Below are 23,268 nucleotides of genomic sequence, written 5' to 3' on the forward strand. Positions count from 1 at the left end.
GTTTTGAGCGAGCTGATAGCTTAAGGAGTAAATGCTCCAGGCTCCATCCTCTGGTAGAATGATTGTGAGGCTAGTTTCACAGGGTTTCTCAGAGGGCCCAGGATGAAGCCCAGTTGTCCCCAGTGGTAAATGGCTTATTAATGAATGCACTTTTCACTGGCTCTTCTCCCTTCCCTGTCTCACTTCCCCACTCCCTTATTTGTGCTTCCTGAAATCACCTCCCAAATAAGCTACCTGCATCTAAGTCTCCGAGACTGCTTCTGGGAAACCCAAACTCTTGACACCTGCTCAAAGGATAAAGTCTCGTAGCACACTGGCCAAGTCCCCTCTACCAGCCCAGGCAGTGGCCTGTAATCTGTATGAACATGTGTGTGTTCCTTGCACATCTGTACCTTATACATCTCAGCTCATGTGTGTGTTTCCATGTATTTGTGAAGCTGCATTGACTCTTATCTGCTTGTCTGGTTCATTCCTTTCTCCCTACAGACCAGCATCTCTGCTTATTTACTTGCTTCCATGCAGCCCCATTACGTTGTTGTTAGGTGCCGTTGAGGCAGTTTTGACTCATAGGGACCCTACATACAACAGAACTAAATGCTGTCCAGACCTCACCATCCTCACAGTTGTTGCTATGTTTGAGTCCATTGTTGCAGCCACTATGGCAGTCTGTCTCGTTGAGAGTCTTGCTCTTTTTCCCTGACCCTCTATGTTACCAAGCATGATGTCCTTCTCCAGAAACTGGTCCCTCCTGGTAGCATGTCCAAAGTACATGAGACAAAGTCTCACCATCCTCGCTTCTAAGGAGCATTCTGCCTGTACTCCTTCCAAGAGAGCCCCCATTACCAACCTCCCCAAATGGCCAACTTGGTCCTCTCAGTCAACATGGCTTCCTCACCTTCTGTAGTTACTGCTTCGGTTTCTGTGTCCCAGTCCACATTTCCAGAAGAAAGAACACGGGCCTTGCTTGAGCCAGGTATCCACCCCAAACCAAAAAAAAAAAAACCCATTGCCATTGAGTCGATTCTGACTCATAGTGACGCTACAGGACAGAGTAGAACTGCCCCATAGAGTTTCCAAGGAGTGCCTAGTGGATTTGAACTGCCAACCTTTTGGTTAGCAGCCGTAGCACTTAACCACACCACCACCAGGGCTTCCGTATCTACCCCAGTGAGGGCAAAGTCCACAGATCCTACATGGCTGCCCAGCAAAAGCCACCAGCACTTTGACATGAGAGGGTGGCTAAGTGGGTATCCCAGATATGAGAAGTCCTGGGAGCTACAGTTAGAGGGAGATGCTCAGGCCCAGGGCCAGGCTAACGTGGGGGTCTTTAGACCAGGGTTCCTTCCCCAGGCTGCATGTGGCCCATGATGTGTGTTATAAATGCAGACTTCCAGGCCTGACCTATCCCTACAGAGGCCAACCCTGAGGATGGGGCCCAGACAGGCATATTTTTTTCAAAGCATCCCAGGAAATTTTTACAGATTCTCAGTCAGTTTGGGAGCTACTGCCTTAGAATAATGGAAACCCTGCTGGCATAGTGGTTAAGATCTATGGCTACTAATCAAAAGGTCAGCAGTTTGAATCTACCAGATGCTCCTTGGAAACTCTATGGGGCAGTTCTACTCTGTCCTGTAGGGTCACTATGAGTCAGAATTGCCTTGATGGCAATGGTTTTTGGGTTTTTACCTTAGAATAACAATCCAGTAGTTCAGTTACTACTGCTTTATTCCTATCTACGGACTCCAAAAAATCTTAACAAATTTTCTCCAATTAATTTTTAAAGTGGGAACAGGAGGGTGTGAATTCAGGATTTGTGCATCAGAGCCTTTCTCCCCAAGCCGGCTGGGCAAATCACACTCTTTCTTGGATCTTTAGAAGTACTGCCACATCCGCCTGGCAGGCTCCAAGGATCCACGGGCCTATTTCAGGACCAAGACATGGTGGCTGGGCCTGTTCCTGATGCTTCTGGGCGAGCTCAGCGTGTTTGCCTCCTACGCCTTTGCTCCGCTCTCCTTGATCGTTCCCCTCGGTGCAGTCTCCGTGATAGGTAAGACCAGCGCCCCACTCTACCTCTTTTCCAGGACCCGCCTACCTGCGTGACCACAGTGTCAGCACCCGGCTCAAAGATACTCATTAAACCAGTTCTTGCACTGATAATAATAGCTGACACACAGGCCTTCAGAAACGCCAGGCCCTGTTCTAAGCACTTCATGGATGTTAATTCGTTTAGTCCTCCGAACAACCTTAGGAGGGAGCTACTGTTACTATCCCTATTTCACAGATGAAGAAACTGAGGCCCAGAGAGATGAAGTTACCCAAAGTCACACAGCTAGTGAATGGCGGGGATACGAATGAGGCTATCTGGCTCCAGATTCTAATATTCGGAAGTTTATCGGAATTGCTTTTTATTTCTAGGGTTGAGGTATCTAACACCTCTAACAAAGACATGTTCACCTTACTCTCTGAGCTTTTTACGTCAACTGATACCATTTTTAAAACATCATTAACTTTCTTATCTGCCATTGTTCTATGACTTTTGTAATCACTGAACTGGTATTGCAGAGCATTTGAACCAACTGAAAGACAAAGGAACTTTAGTGTCCATAAGACAGCATTACAACAAAAAAAAATTCTTCTTAAATAAAAGGTGTTAGTAGATTAGTGAACAACAGCTTTTTGTACAGAGAGGCTGGGACAATGAACTTGCTTTGAAACGATTCTTTTCGGTGTTGCTAACAAGCACTGCCTGGAAGCTCTTCCCTGCACTTAAAGGAGAAAGTAATATTTCAGGTTGTATTCCTCCTCGAGTTAAGAGGAGTCTCTTCTACACCAGAGATGGCAGAGGCCTGGTGACTCTGTGTCCCCTCCTGTGCCCAAGGCAGACATCATTAATCAGTTATAGCACTCCTTCCCAGCAAGCCTTGACGGGGCCACTATCAATTACCTAGAGTTGACAGAAGAGCAGAAACCTACTTGTGTTCCCTGATCCTATTATAGGGCTCTCTTTTTCTTGACCAGGGTTGGTAAACTGGCAGCCTGTGAGGTGAATGAAGCTTTCAAATATGCTGTTTTTACCACCCACAGTCTTTTTTTTAATTGTAATTTGAATGCCTTTAGTTAAGGAAATTAGTTTGCCACAGTCTCTACCTTTCCCAGTTTTTCTACATCTGACCTTCTTTCCACATTTATGTTACTACCCAGCCGCTATAGGTATTTAGGTTTATGCCCTTATCTCTCTATTTTGCCCATTGCTTGTATCTCAGGAAAACACCAAAAAGAGCAAACCCATTGCTGTCAAATCAATTCTGACTCACAGCGACCCTATAGGGCAGAGTAGAACTGCTCCATATGGTTTCTAAGGAGCAGCTGGTGGATTCGAACTGCTGACCTTCTGGTTAGCAGCCGTAGCTCTTAACCACTGTGCCGCCAGAGCTCCCCTGTCTAATTCTCCTGCTCCACCCTGTCCATAGTGATTGACAGCCCTATCCTTTATGACAGTTATTAGGGAGTTTGAGGACATCTGTAAACATGGGAGTCAGGGAGAGAAAGGAACCAGAGGGAAAATGTGAAAGGGATGTGTTGCCATGGAAGGAATAAAAGGCCTGGCATCCAACAGTCCTGGGTTCAAGTCGTGCCTTCCCTTACCAGCTATGTGATCGTGGATGGGTTCTTCACCTCTCTTAGCCTCAGTATCCCCATTTGTCAAATGGAAATGATAATAGTACCCACTTCAGAGACTGGACGTGCCAAAAATAACTTGTATAAATAGCCTGTTGCACAACAGATACTCAACACATGGCACTCCTGACCTTGTAGGAAGTCCTCAAGAAGGCTTGGAGAGGGGCCTTCCTTTCTGACATGGAATATCAGAGGAACTAGAGGGAAACAAGCTACTGAGAGCATGAGTGAGAGGTTAGGCAGTACAGTGATCCAGAGCAAATGAGTCAACCCGAAGGGCATGGGTGGTCGGACCTCAGTGGACTGACAGCAGCCTTAATTGTCTTTTCCTTGTGCCTTTTTTTTTTAAAAACAGCTAGTGCCATCATTGGAATCATATTTATCAAAGAAAAATGGAAACCTAAAGATTTTCTGAGTAAGTTCAGTGATTTGAGCCCTGTCAATTTTATGCTTATGCTTTTTGTTCATTTGAATTTAGAGATCTTCTGTCTCCCACTCGCCTCTGTGATTCTATATTCCCTCCTCAATGGGCCTCTGAAAGCTGGGTTTTTCAAACAGTGGTTCCCAAACCACCAGAATCATCGGTAATGCTTTTAAAAATGGACTTTCGTTCATTCCATTCCATCAATATTTACTCAGCATCTTTTGTTGGGATATTAGAAGGCCCAGTAAAAGGCACCATCTCTCCTTGACTGATTTCTAAAGCAATGGGAGATAAATACAGGAGACAGCACAGGAGATCAGAAGTTATATATTATTATAAATGAAAACTAGATTGGAGCATGTGGCTCAGATATGCGACCAAATGAACTTGCTCACACTCTCTTTCCGTACCCCTCAGCACCCAGGCTGGACCTTGGGGCCGCCCTACCAAGGAGAGCATTTGGGTTTGCAGCACTACTGCATCTGGAGACATGCAGCACTATTACCTCGTGTAGACTGGGGTGGAAAAGGAAGAAAAGAAAGCAGTGCCTCAGTGTTTAAATTCTTTTGACAGATTACCTGTAAGCCTGTTGCCATTGAGTTGATCCCAACTCATAGCGAGCCTATAGGACAGAGTAGAACTGCCCCATAGGGTTTCGAAGGAGTGGCTGGTAGATTCAAACTATAGACCTTTTGGTTAGCAGCCATAGCTCTTAACTAGCCAGTTGAGAAATGTGGACCAATGGAGCAAGAGACAAAAGTGTCGCATGACTAGTGGTCCCTCCACATGGAAACCCATGGAATGGGAAAGAAGTGTCCCCCCCAAAAAACACCTACTAAGTACCAGCCTCTATTGTAGGTGCCAGGGATACACAGATGGGGTTTCTGTTCTCGTGGAGTTTATAGTCTAGTATGTATGTACTGGGGGGAGGAAAGGGAGTAATACAATAAACAAATGAACAACTAAATAAAATAATCTTAGATCACAGTGAGCACTTCAGAGAAAATAGAGTGGTGGATTCAAACTTCTGACCTTTTTGGGTTAGCAGCCAAATGCTTAACCACAGCACCACCAGGACCCCTATATAAAAAAAAAAAATTTTTTTTTTTTTTTTTTTTTAGTTCCATTAAATTCAGCAAACACTGACTCAGTGTTAGACCTATGCTGGACATTGCAGGCATGGAGATGAGCAAGACCCATTCCTGCCTAAGACATCAGGCTTGGACATCTTAGCACAGAATTTATTCTGTTGAATTTAACCATGGTTCATTCATTCATTGAACAATTGAACAACTATTTTATAAAAATCAAATGTCTTTTATTTTCAATCTAAGCACTGGGCCTCATAAATGTAGGCCCTGTGCTGAGAATAAAAATTAAAGACATGTAATATGGTATCGTATTTTGTGCAGACAGTGGGATAAAATAGGTGTGGTCAGAACTATTTTAGAAAAGTCCAGTGGCCTTTGGTTCCCATAAGTACAACTCAGAATTCTCAGCCCTCTTCGACTTCCTGAGGCTGAGTTGGACAGGCTTTTCATCAACTGATATGGTTGAGCTGGGGTGTGAGAGGACCCCAGAGAAGAGGCAGGAGGCTGTTACCCTTCACTCAGGAGCATGCCTCCTGGGCCACTAACAGTTTCGGAAAGCTCTGTCATTCTGGAATATTGATAGTATGTAGATAGTTCCCTCAGGAGTAGGTTAAATAGCCAGTTGGGAAAGGATTAGGTAATTTTTAAAAAGGTATATGGTAGGCTCTGAAACTTTGCTTGTCCTGTTTTGTTTTATTCGTTGACTGATTGATTATTAAGATGGCTCATAGCTTTAAAATGTTCCCTGTGGAATGCATGTTAAAACCACAATATAATACCATAATTACTAAAACAAAAAGACAGCTTTTAACAAGTATTGACAGGGATGCAACCAGAACTCTCAGACTCTGCTGTTGGGAATATAAATTAGTACAACCACTTTGGAAAACCATTTGACAGTAACTATTAAAGCTAAACATGCACATATCCTATAGCCCAGCAATTCCAGTCTTAGTTTTATACCCAACAGAAATACATACATATGTTTTCCAGAAAACGTGTACAAGAATGTTCATATCAGCATTATTTGTGGTAACCCAAACCTGGAGACTGCTCAAACGCTCATCAGTAGTAGAATGGATAAATAAATGGCGTCACATTCACACAATGGAACACAATACAGCAGTGAAAATGAACTACCGCTACACACCACAACCCAGATGAATCTCACAAACATGATGTTGAGTGAACACAGACACAAAACGACATACTGTATTTCTATTAAAGTATGAAAACAGGCAAAACTATTACGGCCTTTAGAAGTCAGGATAGTGTTAGCTGTTAGCCCTTGTTGTATTTTGTCTTTTCTATTTTAGCCATTCTGATATTGCATTGTGGTTTTAGCATGCATCGAAAGAGGGCACCTCGGGGCTTTTGAGATCCTGGTAATGTGCTCTTTCTTATTCTGGGTGTTGATTACAAGAGTGTCTTTCCTCTGTAGAATTCATCAAGCACTTTTTTGTATGTATGTTATACATCATTAAAGTTAAAAAAAATAATAACATTAAGGAAGATAATCTGTTTTTTAAAGTAAAGAAAAAGAACAACCAGAAGCCTGTTCTTTGATTGCTAACAGCACATCTCCTGCAGTGAGTCCTGTGACACCCTCTCTCCGCCCTACCTGCAGGGCGCTATGTCTTGTCCTTTGTTGGCTGTGGTTTGGCAGTTGTGGGCACATACTTGCTGGTGACATTTGCACCCAACAGCCACGAGAAGATGACGGGCGAGAACATCACCAGGCACCTTGTGAGCTGGCCTTTTCTCTTGTACATGGTAAGAGAAGCTTCTGGTCCTTCTGCCTGAGATGGCAGGATGGGGGATCGAGTCCTAGAAACCTGAATATCCAGCAATAGGGGATTCATGAGTCGTGTCATACTTCACAGACCCTGAAGGCCAGGCTTGTGAAGAGTACATGGTTCATGAGGAAATACTTTTTTCACTTATGTTGTGAGTAATGTCTGCAACTGAATATACAGTATGATGCTAATTTTATTTATTTTAGAGGTACAGGTACTGTGTATATAGAACAGATATAGAACATACAAATATAGGTATAGAACATATCTGATATAGTTCCCTCTACAGATATAGAACATATCTGTAAAGGATTAGAGGGAAAAACACAGTAATAACCACCAGTCATCTTTTCTGGGAGACAGAATTATGACTGTGTTTTTACTCCCTCTTTGCCTTTCATCCGTATTTTCTACAGTGATCATTTAACAGTTTAATGGTGAGAAAAAAAAGTTAAAATTTTAAACAGGCATAGAATTTTGTATTTTTTTGCCTAGTACCACAGAGCTAAGGAAGCTGATGGAAACCTTGTCTCTTGTGCCCCACGCCCCCCGCCACCCAGCCCCAGCCGGAGTTCCATCCTTTGCCCCAACCTGATCCTGCTTTAGTTCTGCAAATAAATTGATTAAGGAAAATATCTAAGGTATTTGATAAAGCTGCTGGTATATTCCCGTTCCATGCCAAACACTTTTTTAAGTCTTACCTCACATCGCCTCAACAACTCTATAAAGTGTTTTTCTCCCCATTTTTTTTTTAATTTTTATTGTGCTTTAAGTGAAAGTTTACAAATCAAGTCAGTCTCTCACACAAAAACTTATATACACGTTGTTACATACACCCAATTGCTCTCCCCCTTAAGAGACAGCCTACTCCCTCCCTCCACTCTCTCTTTTCGTGTCCATTTCGCCAGCCTCTAACCCCCTCTACCCTCTCATCTCCCCTCCAGGAAGGAGATGCCAACATAGTCTCAAGTGTCCACCTGATCCAAGAAGCTCACTCCTCACCAGCATCCCTCTCCAACCTACTGCCCATCCCAATCCTTGTTTGAAAAGTTGGCTTTGGGAATAGTTCCTGTCCTGGGTCAACAGAAGGTCTGGGGGCCATGACCACCAGGGTCTTTCTAGCCTAACTCGGACCATTAAGTCTGGTCTTTTTATGAAAATCTGGGGTCTGCATCCCACTGCTCTCCTGCTCCCTCAGGGGTTTCTGTTGTGTTCCCTGTCAGGGCAGTCACTGGTTGTAGCTGGACACCATCTGGTTCTTCTGGTCTCAGGCTGATGTAGTCTCTGGTTTATGTGGCCCTTTCTGTCTCTTGGGCTCATAATTACCTCATGTCCTTGGTGTTCCTCATTCTCCTTTGGTCCAGGTGGGTTGAGACCAATTGATGCATCTTAGATGGCCGCTTGCTAGCATTGAAGACCCCAGACATAACTCTCCAAAGTGGGATGCAGAATGTTTTCTTAATAGATTTTATTATGCCAATTGACTTAAATGTCCCCTGATACCATGGCCACCCAACCCCCACCCCTGCTACACTGGCCTTCAAAGCATTCAGTTTATTCAGGAAACTTCTTTGCTTTTGGTTTAGTCCAGTTGTGATGTCCTCTCCTGTATTGTGTGTTGTCTTTCCCATCACCTAAAGTAATTCTTATCTACTATCTGATTAGTGGATACCCCCTCCCACCCTCCCTCCCTCCCACCTCTCATAACCATCAAAAAATATTTTTTTCTCTCTTTAAACTATTTCTCGAGTTCTTATAATATTGGTCTTAAACAATATTTGTCCTTTTGCAACTGACTAATGTCACTCAGCATAATGCCTTCCAGATTCCTCCATGTTATGAAATGTTTCACAGATTCATCATTTTTGTTTATTGATGCGTAGTATTCCATTGTGTGAATATACCATAATTTATTTATCCATTCATCTGTTGATGGGCACCTTGGTTGCTTCCATCTTTTTGTTATTGTAAGCAGTGCTGCAATGAACATGGGTGTGCATATATCTGTTTGTGTAAAGGCTCTTATTTCTCTAGGATATATTCCAAGGAGTGGGATTCCTGGATCCTATGGTAGCTCTATTTCTAGCTTTTTAAGGAAGCGCCAAATCGCTTACAAAGTGATTGTACCATTTTACATTCCCACCAGCAGTGTAGAAGTGTTCCAGTCCCTCCACAACCTCTCCAACATTTATTATTTTGTCTTTTTTGGATTAGTGACAGCCTTGTTGGAGTGACATGGAATCTCACTGTAGTTTTGATTTGCATTTCTCTAATGGCTAATGATCGTGAGCATTTTTTCATGTATTTGTTAGCAGCCTGAATGTCTTTTTTAGTGAATGTCTATTCATATCTTTTGCCCATTTTTTAATTGGGTTATTTGTCTTTTTGTAGTTGAGTTTTTGCCGTATCATGTAGATTTTAGAGATCAGGTGCCGATCGGAAGTGTCATAGCTAAAAACTTTTTCCAAGTCTGTAGGTAATCTTTTTACTCTTTCGGTGAAGTCTTGGGATGAGCATAGGTATTTGATTTTTCGGAGCTCCCAGTTATCTAGTTTTTCTTCTGTATTGTTAGTAATGTTTTGTATACTCTTTATGCCATGTATTAGGGCTCCTAGTGTTGTCCCTATTTTTTCTTCCGTGGTCTTTATCATTTTAGATTTTATGTTTAGGTCTTTGATCCATTTTGAGTTAGTTTTTGTGCATGGAGTGAGGTATGGGTCTTGTTTCATTTTTTTGCAGATGGATATCCAGTTATGCCAGCATCAGTTGTTAAAAAGACTGTCTTTTCCCCATTTAACTGTTTTGGGGCCTTTGTCAAATATCAGCTGCTCTTATGTGGATGGATTTATGTCTGGATTCTCAATTCTGTTCCATTGGTCTATGTATCTGTTGTTGTTCCAGTACCAGGCTGTTTTGACTACTGTGGCGGTATGATAGGTTCTAAAATCAGGTAGAGTGAGGCTTCCCACTCTGTTCTTCTTTTTCAGTAACGCTTTACTTATCTGGGGCCTCTTGCCCTTCCATATGAAGTTGATGATTTGTTTCTCCATCTCATTAAAAAATATTGTTGGAATTTGGATCAGAATTGCATTAAATGTATAGATTGCTTTTGGTAGAATAGACATTTTTATAATGTTAAATCTTCCTATCCATGAGCAAGGTATGTTTTTCCACTTATGTAGGCCTCTTTTGGTCTTGCAGAACTTTTACATCTCTGGTAAGATTTATTCCTAAGTATTTTATCTTCTTGGGGGCTACTGTAAATGGTATTGATTTGGTGGTTTCCTCTTCGATGTTCTTTTTGTTGGTGTAGAGGAATCCAACTGCTTTTTGTATGTTTATCTTGTATCCCAATACTTTGCTGAAGTCTTCTGTTAGTTTTGGTAGTTTTCTTGAGGATTCCTTAGGATTTTCTGTGCATAAGATCATGTCATCTGCAAATAGAGATACTTTTACTTCTTTCTTGCCAATCTGGATGCTTTTTATTTCTTTATCTAGCCTAATTGCTCTGGCTAGGACCTCCAGCACAATACTGAATAAGAGCAGTGATAAAGGGCATCTTTGTCTGGTTCCTGATCTCAGTGGGAATGCTTTCAGGCTCTCTCCATCTAGAGTGATGTTGGCTGTTGGCTTTGTATAAATGCCCTTTATTATGTTGAGGAATTTTCCTTCTGTTCCTACTTTGCTGAGAGTTTTTATCATGAATGAGTGTTGAACTTTGTCAAATGCCTTTTCTGCATCAATTGATAAAATCATGTGATTCTTGTCTTTTATTTTATTTATATGGTGTATTACATTAATTGTTTTTCTAATGATAAACCATCCATGCATACCTGGTATGAATTCCACTTGTTCATAGTGAATTATTTTTTTGATATGTTGTTGAATTCTGTTGGCTAGAATTTTGTTGAGGTCTCCCCATTTTCTGATGAGAGAACTGGGGCTCAGGTAGGTTAGGTAACTTGCTCAGAATTGCAGGACCCATAAGGAGCAGAGCTGGACTTGAAGGCCAGGCCCACCTGACCTCAGGGGCCACCCTCCTCCCACCATGCCTCGCTGATGGAGGTGTTCACTGTCTTCTCTCAGACACAAGTTGCCTGTGCCTTAATGGAATCTAGAGGCCCTAGAACATTTCTCCTCCTCAGATTGCCCAATAGCAAAGAATTGATTTTCCCAAGATTGGACTGTGCCATCTCCTTACCACCAACCAGCTCCAGAGTTTACTGTGGAGCTGCCTTGGAAGGAACCTGGTGGATATGGAGAAGTGTCAGTGAGACAGAGCTAAAGACCCACCTTCTCAGGAAAAGCTTTACTCCAGAATACAGGCTTGTCACTCAGGGAGTCCTGCGCTCAAACCCTTTACCTGCTGTGTGGCCTTGACCAAGTCACTGAACCAGAAGCTCCAGTTAAGTCAATCCTCATTAAATGGCAAGAATCACTGGACTTCTTCCCCAGGTTGTTAGAGAGATTCATGAGGTGACACCTGAATCACCCAGCACATGATAGATGCTCAGTAAGTGATTAGGTTTATCTTACTTGATGGTGACTGTGAGACACTGCTACCAGCAAGAGAGATTTGGCCAAGCCAAATTCAATAAATATTTATCGAGTGTCTGTTGAGTGCCAGAAACTGTGGATATAAAAAGAAAAAATAAAGGAGACATGCTTACAGAACTCAGGAACAATGGCCAAAAAATTGGGACCAACTGAATATATGCCCAGTGGTTGGCAGTGTTGACAAGTGACTATACATCTGGTTGATGGAGCATTCTACAGCAATTAAAGATCATTATGACACTTCACAAAACATGAACATTGTTTATGGTAACTAAAAACGGCCCGATACAAAATCGTACGTTGACTCTGATGACAACTAAATGAAACATGTGTTCACTGGAACAAAGACAAGGAAGAAACAGGAAAATGAAAACAGCTGTGTTTTATGGTACTCTGATTATGAGGAATTTTCTTTAAATTCTTTTCAAAATTCCATTAATGTTTCTGTGTCATTGTTGTAATAAATAAACTTTGGTAGGAGCTGGGTAGGCATATGGAGTGAGCCATTGTCAAAGCTTTCTGCTTTCACTGGCTTAGGGCTGGCTTAATTTCTTGGGAAAGTATTTGCAAATGTTTGCAGCGCTAAGGGGTAGAAGGGACAAGCTGTTGATGCAAAGGGGGAAGCTTCTCAAAGTTCAGACTTGCCAGTGTCTAAGAAGTTTCTGCTGATTGGGTGTCTTCTAAACACCAGGCACTGGGTCTCCTTTCTTCTGTGAAGCGTAGTGAGAAAGTGCAGGGGCCCTGGAGCCAGACTCCCCAGGTTCAAATCCTGACTCTGCCATTTACTCAAGATTGTGATAGTGCCTACTTCATAGGATTATTGTGCTAATTTAATGAGTTTTGTAGTGACAAAATGCTTAGAAGAGTGCCTGGAATATAAGTGTACATGAAAGTTCAAAATTGTAAACTACCATTAGTATTATTCACCATGGCTCCGCAAAGTAACAATTATTATCCCTGTTTCACAGAGGAGGTAACTGAGGTTTAGAGAAGCTAAGTGACTTGCCCAGGGTAACACAACTAGCTTGGAGACAGATCCAGGTTCAAACCTGGGCCTCCCTAACTTCAAATGCCATCCTCTTTGTACTCTGCCAAGCCACATACATGGAAGGCTTGCTTAGTGGGGTGAGGGGAGTGTGGCTATGTGTACGCGTGACAAAAAAACTCCTTGGTGAACAAGGGTCTCCCTCTTTGACTGACCCAGTTTTAATGAGGGTACCCCTGGAGCAGTGAAGTAGGAAGAGACTGTCTCAGCCCAATGAGTCTTATCCATCCAAGACAGGGTGGATGTGAAGCTCTACCCTGAGGTGAACGGTGAATTCCTTCTCAGTATTGTCCAGGGATTAGAAAGTTTCACTCAGCATTTTATTTTCCATATGATAGCTATTACCAGTTTGGGAAATGCTGGGTATTTTAATTCCCTTTCAACTCTGAGGGGCTATGATTTTGATGAAATCAGCAGTATAAGCTCTGGCCCAGTCCACCAGGGCTACCCAGTGTTGCCTCCTCTGGTCCACACTGAGCCCCCCGTCCCCCGCCCCACTGCTTTCTGTAGCTCGTGGAGATCATTCTGTTCTGCTTGCTGCTGTACTTCTACAAGGAGAAGAATGCCAACAACATCGTCGTGATTCTTCTCTTGGTGGCGTTACTTGGTAAGTGGGGGTCTGGATGATTGAGTTTTGCCATCACCAAGTGGCACCAAAAAGAAATGTGGGTTTCATTATGGTGCTGTGGTGAGATTGGGCCTGCTTAGGTTGGTCTCTCTCCATCAGATGCAGGGAGCCGGGTCCCTGCTGACTGAAGGCATCTCCCGTCAGTCGTATCATGCTGCTGACTTTGTTCACATTCTTGCTCAGATACTGAGTCTACTGAGTGCCAGGAACTGTGCTAGGCCCTGCGGGTACAGCAGGAACAAGACAGACAAACCCCTGCCCTCAGAGAGCCTTCATTCCAAGGGGAGGAAACAAGTAGCCCACTGCAAAACTAATACAATTTTGGGCGGTCACGATTACAATGGGTAAGAATAAAGGAGAGCAAGGGGGTGAGGTGGCTGAAGAGGTTATTTCAGAGAGAGAAGTCAGATGGAGCGATTCCCAATAATTGAGCCCTTCAGAGATCCATGCAAAACTTGTCAGAGGTTAGGGATTCAAAGGCAAGATTTGACTTTGCTCTTTTTTTTTTTTCCTTTTAGAGAAATGGGTGGCATGGGGGAAATGGCTCCTAAATCTGGCTGAGGCAAGGATGTAACCGTGCATATAGTTTGATACAGTAAAGAGAGCTGTGAGAAACACCTGTTCTGCTGGAAGAGAAGTGGGATAGAGGAGAAGTAGACTTGGAGTGAGACGTGACTCTGAGTGATTCTGTGGCCTGGGCTGGTGACTTCCTCTTTAAGCTACACTGCCCTTCTCTCTAAAAATAGTCATTAAAAAAATAATAAAAAATAAAAATAGTCATATGGGAATACCCAAATCACAGGATGGATTCTTGCTATTAGTTGCTGTGGAGTTAGCCCCGATTTGTAGTGACCCCACGCACAGTGGAACAAAACGCTGCCTGGTCCTGCACCATCCCCGCGATCAGTTGCTGATCCTTAGGGTTTTCAATGGCTGATTTTTGCAAGTAGGTCACCAGGCCTTTCTTCCTAGTTCATCTTAGTCTGGAAGCTCTGCTGAAACCTGTTCAGCATCAGAGAAACACACAGGCCTCCACTGACAGACAGACGGGTGATGGCTACACATGAGGTGCGTTGGCCGAGAATCAAATCTAGGTCTCCAGCATGGTGGGTGAGAATTCTACCACTGCCCCCACCACGTGACAGACAGAGGGATTAAATGACATGAACACGAGTGCCCAAAGCATGTTATTTCTCCCTTGTCCTTCCCAGGGCAAACCTCAACCCCAGCAGCAGGTAATAAAACCACACAGATGTGTGTCACTATAGGACATAGTTGGATCATTTTTTTTTTCTTCAAAGAGCTGTATTGAGATATAATTTTTATACCATAAAATTCACCCATTAAAAATAAGCAATTCATTGGTTTTTAGTATATTTGCAGAGTTGTAAGATTATAACCATCGTTATGATCTTAGGACATTTTCATCACCTCAAAAAGAAGCTTTGTCCCCACGAGCAGTCACTCCCTGTTCCCCACCCCTGCTCTCCTGTCCTCAAGCCCCTGTTGTTGCTGTGTGCCGTTGAGTCAATTACAAGTCATAGCCACCCTGTAGGACAGAGTGGAAGTGCCACACAGGGCTTCCAAGGCTATAACTTTTACAGGAGATCACCAGGTCTTTTCTCTTGCAAAACAGCTTGTGAGTTCAAACTGCTGCCCTTTCGGTTAGCAGCTGAGTGCTTAACAATTATGCCATCACGGCTCCTTCTCCAAGCCCCCGGCAACCACTAAACTACTTTCTGTCGCTATAGATTTGCCTATTCTGGATGTTTCTCACGAATGAAATAATACAATAATACAGTCCTTTGTGATTGGCTTCTTTCATTTAGCATAGTTTTTGTGGTTTATCCATGTTGTAGGCATGTATCGGTATTTCATTCCTTGGTGATTTTATTTTCAGAGTGGAATGGGAGGATTAAGGTCCTAAAATGTCTTCTCTTTGTGAGTAGGGGGGTCAGAAGGTGCTGAGACACAGTGGCTGGTTCCCTTCTATCTCCTTCTTACTAACAAGGAGTGCCTGATGAAAGTCTTACCTTAAGTGGCTTCCAGTGTTTGAAAACTGTGCCAAAAGTAGCTGTTGTCCAAGCTAAACAGAGGGGCCTGGAAGTCACTGTGTGTGAAGGGCTGTTGGCAGGAGAAAGCGAAATAAGTGGAAGCTGGAAAAAAAAAAAAAAGGAAAGCAGAGCAATATAGCCAAAACAGGAATTTAATTTGTACTGTTCCTGGGGGGTTGTTTAACTCCTATTTTGACAGGGGTGTTGACAACTTACAATTAAAAGTCATTTCAGTACCACTGGGTAAAACAGTGTCTCTAAAGTGAGGTGAACAGGGTGGTCTACCGGAGAATTATTGTTTTGGGGGCCGTCGGATCAATTCTGACTCATAGTGACCCCATGCGACAGAGTAGAACTGCCACTTAGGGTTTTCTTGTCTGTAATCTTTATGGAAGCAGATCACCAGGTCTTTCTCCCATGGAGCAGCTGGGTGGGTTCGAACTGCCAAACTTGCAGGTAGGAGCTGAGTGCTTAACCATTTGCATCGCCAGGGCCCCTTTCTACTGGAGAGTAGGGGAAGAAAATATAAGAACTTTTTTTTTGTAGTAAATACATAGGTCACAAAACATTTGCTATTTCTACAATCTCCACATGTACAGTTCAGTGACATTAATTACACTCATCATGTTGTTCAACCATCACCAGAACTTAATTTATTTTTATCTCTACCTTTTAAATTATATATACTGCTTATATTTTATAATATGTACACCATATAAGTACAGTATTACATGAATAGGATTTTAAATAAATAAACACACATATTGGAAATATATGCACATAGCATAAGGGTGTGCATTCTAAAACGTTCGGAGACCTCTGGTCTCGAGAAATATTTCTAAAAACACAGTGCGTGAGCATTAAAAAAAGAAAAAACCTGAGATCTTTATACGCCACACATTTTTCATGTGATTGCCACAAGAGTGATACTCAAGAAGTTTATTTATTCATTCACAGATTGTTTTGTATCCCACCGTGTTCCAAGCACAGTACTAGGCACCCTGGGACTCAGAGGCCCGCACTTACCACCCGTTCTTGGTAGAGTTTAGAAGTGACATTCTCTAAATAACCTGTCAGTGCTTTGCTTTCCTCTCTTCTTTGATGTATTAGCACAGATCATGGGTGATCTGTGGAGAAGTACAAAGGACCCAGTACAAACAGCATCTTCTCACTGTTTTGTTATAGGGGTGAATCTGCCAGTGTTCCTTTGTCTTTTTCAGCAAGTTCTTTGGGGTTGTAAACTGACTTTCAGGGTCTAACTCACTCCATGTCCCTGAGGCTTCCACATGCCCTCGTTTGCAGGCTCGATGACGGTAGTGACAGTGAAGGCTGTGGCCGGGATGCTAGTCCTGTCAATACAAGGCAATCTCCAGCTCAACTACCCCATCTTCTACGTGATGTTTGTGTGCATGGTGGCCACCGCTATCTACCAAGCCGCGTGAGTTGCAAATTGTTTTCCTGCTGGGCCTCACTTGGTGGGTGTCTTCCACTTACTGGGCCTGGTTCCGTTTGTTTTTGAACACGCAGATGGAGTGTACCCCCAGGGTGTGGTATCCACTGTGGAGAGGCGAGTTGCTAATTTGCTGAATTGTGACAGGCAGGGCCTCGTGCCACTTGAAAGACGAAGCCTGGATTGGATGTGTTTTTTCCCTCTGCCTCAAAGCATGAGAATACAGGATCAGAGGCAGCCTCGTTCCCCATCTTCTGGAAGGCGGGCCTCCATTTCAGGCATCTCAGAAGAAGCCAGGCTTTCACCATGAGTTGACATCTCTTGTCCTCCAACAATCTCCCTCAAGTCTTCCCTAGTAGACAAGCGAGGTGACTGTCTCAGCGTAAGAGTTAAGTAAAAAGTAGCAATACTGAGGTTCAGCTGTGTAGAGGAAAGGGGATTATAGCCAGTCTCCCTCACTGGGCCTGGAACTCCCTTAGGCAAGGCCTGTGTCCAGCAGGGGGCCAGGAGCAGAGCAGGTGCTCCGTGAATATTGTATGTGACATACCTGCGTGGGTACAGGAGGGTGACTTGCCGATTCACCCTGGGAAGGTCAGGCTCTGCACTCAGGCCTGGCTTCACCATCAGCCAACTATGTGGCCTTGAGGAACATAGGCATAACTGCTCTTGATTGGATACTCAGTATGAGGCAGGCTCTTTTCTCAGCACGCGGCAGGACCTGACTCATTTGATCCTCACAACACCCTTTTGAAGCAGATATCTTATCCTTATTTTGCATATGAGGAACTGAGGCAGAGAAGTTAAGAGCCTAGCTGGTGGCAGAGCTGAGATGTGAACCAGGCATCTGCCTCCCAGCCAACGCCCCTCACCACTGTGCTCCACTGTCTCCTTCTCTAAGACTCGAATCTTCATCTACAAAGATAATAGCAGTCCCTGCCTAAGTGGAGCCATGTAAAGCTCTCAGCCCAGTCCCCAGGATAACCTTCAGGAAATAATTAGCTTCTTTTATGATCATTGTTATTAGTATTGTTATTCCGATGATAATGTTTTTAGTCATACTACAACAATTCCAGTCATCTCCACCCAGCCCGTGGTAAGTCAAGGCTCTGGGCCAAGCACTGCAAGGTTTACAAAGATGACCAGATGCCCCTGCCCAATTCCTGGGAGCTTCTCCTTCACCCATTCAGCACACATTCACTGAAGACCTACTGCATGCTGGGCCCTCAGGACACAGAGATGATCAGCAGTAGTCACTGCCCTCGAGGCACCCCAGCCCTGGTAGTAGTGATGTGGGGGTGGGGGGGAGGTGGGGCGGAGGGTGTGGAGCAACCAAACAGACGATTACAATTCAGTAGTTAAGTCCTGGCTGTCAAGGTTGTTATGGTGTAAGCAACTATACAATAATAATTAAAATGCTACTCAAAGACAAAACAAAGAATACATTCCTAAAAGATGGCAGTGTTTATCTCTAGATACAGAGATTAGGAATGACTGATCTTCTCTCTCTTTTTTTTTTGTATATTTATTATTGTAATCACGTTATCTTTTTAATTAAGAAGAAACTTTGTTTTAAAAAAAAAAATGACAGCACTAGGCATAATGTGTTATGTGCTAGAAGAGTTTCTTTGTGTGTGTAAGAGACCAGGCATGGCTCTTTAGTGGAGTAGGGATTCAGGGAAGAAAAGGGCATTTCAGGGGATAAGACCATGTGGCCAAAGGTGTGAGACCAGGAAGGCATGGCTGCTGGGGATGGGAATACACCTCAGGCTGTGCATCTAGGGGAAAAATGGAAGCAGTGTGGGTCCCAGGCCCAGAAGTACATGGTGCCCTGTAATGAGGGTGGCGCTTTTATAAATCCAAGCAACATTCCTTCATGTGCATCTTCATATTTCAAACCAAAGTCTCCCGTCATCATTTTCACCTTTCTGACATCCCCTACAGTCCACTGACCTGAGCACTCTTGTATTGAAGGTTTTTAAGTCAAGCCTCACAGATGTATGACTCCTCTTTGATCGCCAGCGTGGGCTACATTCTATCCACAACTGTTGCTATCACAGCAGGTAAGAGTGGCCAATTGCTAGATCTCTGTTTTCTACGTTACCATCAGGGACGTTAGCCAAGTATGAAGGGGAGGTCAGTAGGCCAGTTCTGCTGACTTGCTCTGCCTGTGGTTTCATGGAGAAAGTGCAGGCTTTAGAACCACACAGACCTGGGTTTGCATCCCAGCACTGATACTTACTAGTTGTGAGGCTCTGGGAAAACCACTTAACCTCTCTGAGCCTCAAGTCCACATTCATAAAATGAGATTAATAATACTTACTTTCTGGTATTGCTATAAGTACAATCCTAATGTCCCCTACTCCGTATCACTTGTAGGTCCTGGGCAAGGTTTCTTTAACAATTTTTGGCACTATCTGCTAGCTACACAGTTGCCTCTAGCCAAGTGGCTATGAATCTCTTCTACATATCATCAGAGATCGTGACTGCATGAAGCATCTGCAACAAAACAGGCCCTCAAAAAGCAATCATTTTTCATCCTATTCCTCTTTTCTTTTATTTCACTCCTAAATTTTTAAAATTTTTTTCTGAGGTGGCTTTGAGGTTGAAGGCATATTAAAGAGTTTTTCCGTTTTGTTTTTCTTAATTTTTAAAAATTTTTCTTAGCACATCCCTCATGTGTGTTATTGTTGGCCCTATAGACCTGTCTAATCTTTGGCTGAAGGATGAACCCCAGGAATGAGTTAAAAAAGTGTGTGGAGGCCATACTCAGGATTTCTCCAGTCTCTGTCAGACCAGCAAATCTGGTCTTTTGTGTGTGTGTGTGAATTCAAATTTTGGTCTACATTTTTTTCCTGCTCTGTCCAGGACCTCCTGTTGTTTTTTTGATTTTTTTTTTTTTTTTTTTTGGTAATGATGACTAAATCTTCAGAGTAAAAAGCTGATGAGAACCAGTGTGCCTCCCTTTGAAGAAGGCCTGGCTGTAAAGCCATATGCTTTACACTGTACTTAGACAAGTGATGCCCAGGTCCCATTCACAGAAGTAGCAACAAGCAGGCCACACAGTTTTTCCAGGGCCAGCACTGTGAACAGTACCAGGGGTCGGGTGGCACAATGACCCAGAGCAGCCAGAAGCTAACCTAATGCTGAGATTTAAGTCATGGTCAAAAGCCATGGCCAAGAAGAGTGAAAGCCATTCAAGTTTAAAAGGAATAGCAAGTACCACACTGGAATCAGAAACAGAAGTTAAGGCAGGGAATCAGGAGCTTAGGCAAGAGCGTGAGGCCCATGAAGGTGAAATGATCCAGAGAGAGGCTGGCTGCAGGGAGTGAGTGGCAGGCCCATGTCACTCTACATCATGGGAATGGACCTGCAGGCTTACTGTCTGCTGGCCACCTGAAGTTAGAAAGCTAACCACTTTAACATGAAGACTTATTTATCCATCTTAAGAAGGATAAGGAAAAATGAGTGCTGATAAAATCCGGTGAATAAGATCTGTAGTTTAGTTAAGAATATTGTTCCACGGTCAATTTCCTGGTTTTAACATTGTCATTGGAGGAAGCTGGGTGAAGGGCACATTAGAACTCTTTATTATTTTTGTGAGTCTAAAGTTATTTCAAAACAAAAGGTTTAAAAAATTTTAAAAAGAAAGGTGGAGATAAGAAGGAGCCTAGGGGAAAGAAAAAAAGGTAATAATCTCTTCTCTCACATGGCTTTTATTCCATTCTTCTCATATTTTTAGCAGACACAGTCATAATATTTTTGATAATTTTGGTTCTGCTGCAGGGAAGAGAGTGTAGCTGAAGCCTAGACAAACTGGCAAATGGGTGATCTGAAAACGGCTGACCTGTGTTTTCTATTATGTGCTGCTGCAGGCGCAGTATTTTACCTGGACTTCATCGGGGAGGACGCGCTTCACATCTGCATGTTTGCACTGGGGTGAGTGCCCTCCTGCCTCTGGCCCCAGGGCATTCTATATGGGATTCCATGGCAGGCTGTCTCTCTTTCCCCATTATTGCTTCAAACCCTCAGACGATCCTTTAATGCTAAGTGGGCTTCTAGGATTTAGAGCTTTGTCTCCAGAAGTGAGCATCCCTTCCAGAATGGCTTTATCTCATTCTCTTTTGGGCTTCAGGCTCCTAGTCATCTCTGAAATATCACATTTTGACTCATGAAAAGACTTTCAACCTCAACTCAGATCAAAGAAATGCATATTGAAGCTGCATGAGATGCCTTTTTTCACAGCTCATTTTCCAAAAAATAACAGGATTGGTAATATTCCATGTTAGCAAGAGGGTGAGGAGACCAGCACTCTGCCACTCTGTTAACAGCACTTTAGTGTGGGGAGACATTTCGCACTGCACTTCAGACAGAATATTAGTAAAAAGTTTAAATGAGCATACTTTTTGAGTCAGAATTCCATTTCTAATCATTTGTCTTGGGAAGAATACTTGAATGGTGACACAAAAACACATTACGAGGTTATGTATTTTAAAATTTGTATTAGCAAAGAATTGGAAGCACCCTAAATCAATGCCCAGTGGTAGGACACAGGTTAAATAAATTATGGTATATCCTATAATCCACCACATGTCTGTCAGTCGGTCATACGGTGGGGGCTTGTGTGATACTGGAAGCTTTGCCATCGGTATTTCAAATACCAGCAGGGTCACCACCCTTGGTGGAAAGGTTTCAGCTAAGCTTCCAGACTAAGACACTAGGAAGAAGTACCTGGAAGTCTACTTCTAAAAAAATTGGCCAGTGAAAATCTTACGAATAGCAGGGGAACATTGTCTGATATAGTGCCAGAAGATGAGCCCCTCAGATTGGAAGGCACTCAGAATATGACTGGGGAAGAGCTACGTCCTCAAACTACTGTCGACCTTAATGATGTAGATGGAGTCAAGCTTTGGAGACCTTCATCTGCTGATATGGCATGACTCAAAATGAGAAGAAACAGCTGCAAACATCCATTAATAATCAAAAGGTAGAATGTACAAAGTATGAATCTAGGAAAACTGAAAGTCATCAAAAATGAAATTGAACACATAAACATCGATATCCTGGGTATTAGTAAGCTGAAATGGACTGGTATTGGCCATTTTGAATCAGGCAATCATATGGTCTACTATGCCAGACAATCATATGGTCTACTATGCCAGGTGTCTTAGTTATCTAGTGCTGCTATAACAGAAATATCACAAGTGGATGGCTTTAACAAAGGGAAATTTATTCTGTCACAGTCTAAGAGGTTAAAAGTCCGAATTCAGGGTGCCAGCTTCAGGGGAAGGCTTTCTCTGTTGGCTGTGAGGGAACGTCCTTGTAGTCAATCTTCCCCGGTCACGGAGCTTCTCAGCCCAGGGACCTGGGTCCAAAGGATGTGCTATTCTGGCTCTGGTTTCTTGGTGGTATGAGGTTTGCCTATCTCTCTGCTCGCTTCTCTCTTTTATATCTCAAAAGAGATTGACTTAAAACACAACTAATCTTGTAAATTGAGTCCTGCCTCATTAACATAACTGCTTGTAATCCTGCTTCATTAATATCATAGTGGTAGGATTTACAACACATAGGAAAATCACATCAGATGACAAAATGGTGAGCAACTACAGAGTACCAGGAATCATGGCCTAGCCATGTTGACAGATATTTTGAGGAACACAATTCAATCCATGACCAGGAATGATGAAGAGGAATGTTATCACGTTCATTGTCAAAACAAACATTTCAAGATCTATCCTGAGGTACAACACTGTCAGTGATAGGATAATATCCATACGTCTATAAGGAAGACTAGTTAATATGACTATTTTTCAAATTTACACACCAACCACTAAGGCCAAAGATGAGGAAACTGAAGATATTTACCAACTTCTACAGTCTTAAATTGATCAAACATGCAATTAAGATGCATTGATAATTACTGGCAATTGGAATACAAAAGTTGGAGATGAAGAAGGATCAGTGGTCGGAAAATATGGCCTTGGTAATAGAAATGCCGCTGGAGATCACACAATAGAATTTTGCAAGACTAACAACTTACTCATCGCGAACACCTTTTTCAACAACATAAGCAGCGACTATACACATGGACCTTGCCAGATGGAATACACAGGAATCAAACCAACTACATCTGTGGAAAGAGGTGATGGAGAAGCTCAATATCATCAGTCAGAACAAGAGCCAGGACCAACTGTGGAACAGACCATCAATTGCTCATATGCAAGTTCAAGTTGAAGTTGAAGATAATTACAGTAAGTCCACAGGAGCCAAAGTATGACCTTGAGTATATCCCACCTGAATTTAGAGACCATCTCAAGAATAGGTATGACTCATTGAATGCTAATTACCAAAGACCAGACAAGTTGTGGAATGACATCAAGGACATCATACATGAAGAAAACAAGAAGCCATTAAAAAGACAGGAAAGAAAGAAAAGACCAAAATGGATGTCAGAAGAGACTCCGAAAGTTGCTCTTGAACATACAGTAGCTAAAGTGAAAGGAAGAAATGGAAAAGTAAAAGAGTTGAGCAGAAGATTTCAAAAGGCA

At 42.9% G+C, this 23,268-nt stretch overlaps 1 protein-coding gene across 1 annotated transcript in view; it reads left to right on the forward strand.

The window, feature by feature from the left end:
* The window catches only part of NIPAL3 (NIPA like domain containing 3), a 66,738-nt gene that overhangs the window by 30,931 nt on the left and 12,539 nt on the right, over nucleotides 1-23,268 (forward strand). The window contains exons 4-10 of the mRNA XM_049878269.1: nucleotides 1,876-2,047; nucleotides 4,034-4,093; nucleotides 6,821-6,966; nucleotides 13,102-13,198; nucleotides 16,576-16,711; nucleotides 18,695-18,783; nucleotides 20,596-20,659. Of these exons, the coding sequence (XP_049734226.1) occupies nucleotides 1,876-2,047; nucleotides 4,034-4,093; nucleotides 6,821-6,966; nucleotides 13,102-13,198; nucleotides 16,576-16,711; nucleotides 18,695-18,783; nucleotides 20,596-20,659 (764 nt within the window). The remainder of the gene's footprint in view (nucleotides 1-1,875; nucleotides 2,048-4,033; nucleotides 4,094-6,820; nucleotides 6,967-13,101; nucleotides 13,199-16,575; nucleotides 16,712-18,694; nucleotides 18,784-20,595; nucleotides 20,660-23,268) is intronic.

Source organism: Elephas maximus, chromosome 3, assembly GCF_024166365.1.
Source record: "Elephas maximus indicus isolate mEleMax1 chromosome 3, mEleMax1 primary haplotype, whole genome shotgun sequence".
Classification (NCBI taxonomy): domain Eukaryota; kingdom Metazoa; phylum Chordata; class Mammalia; order Proboscidea; family Elephantidae; genus Elephas; species Elephas maximus.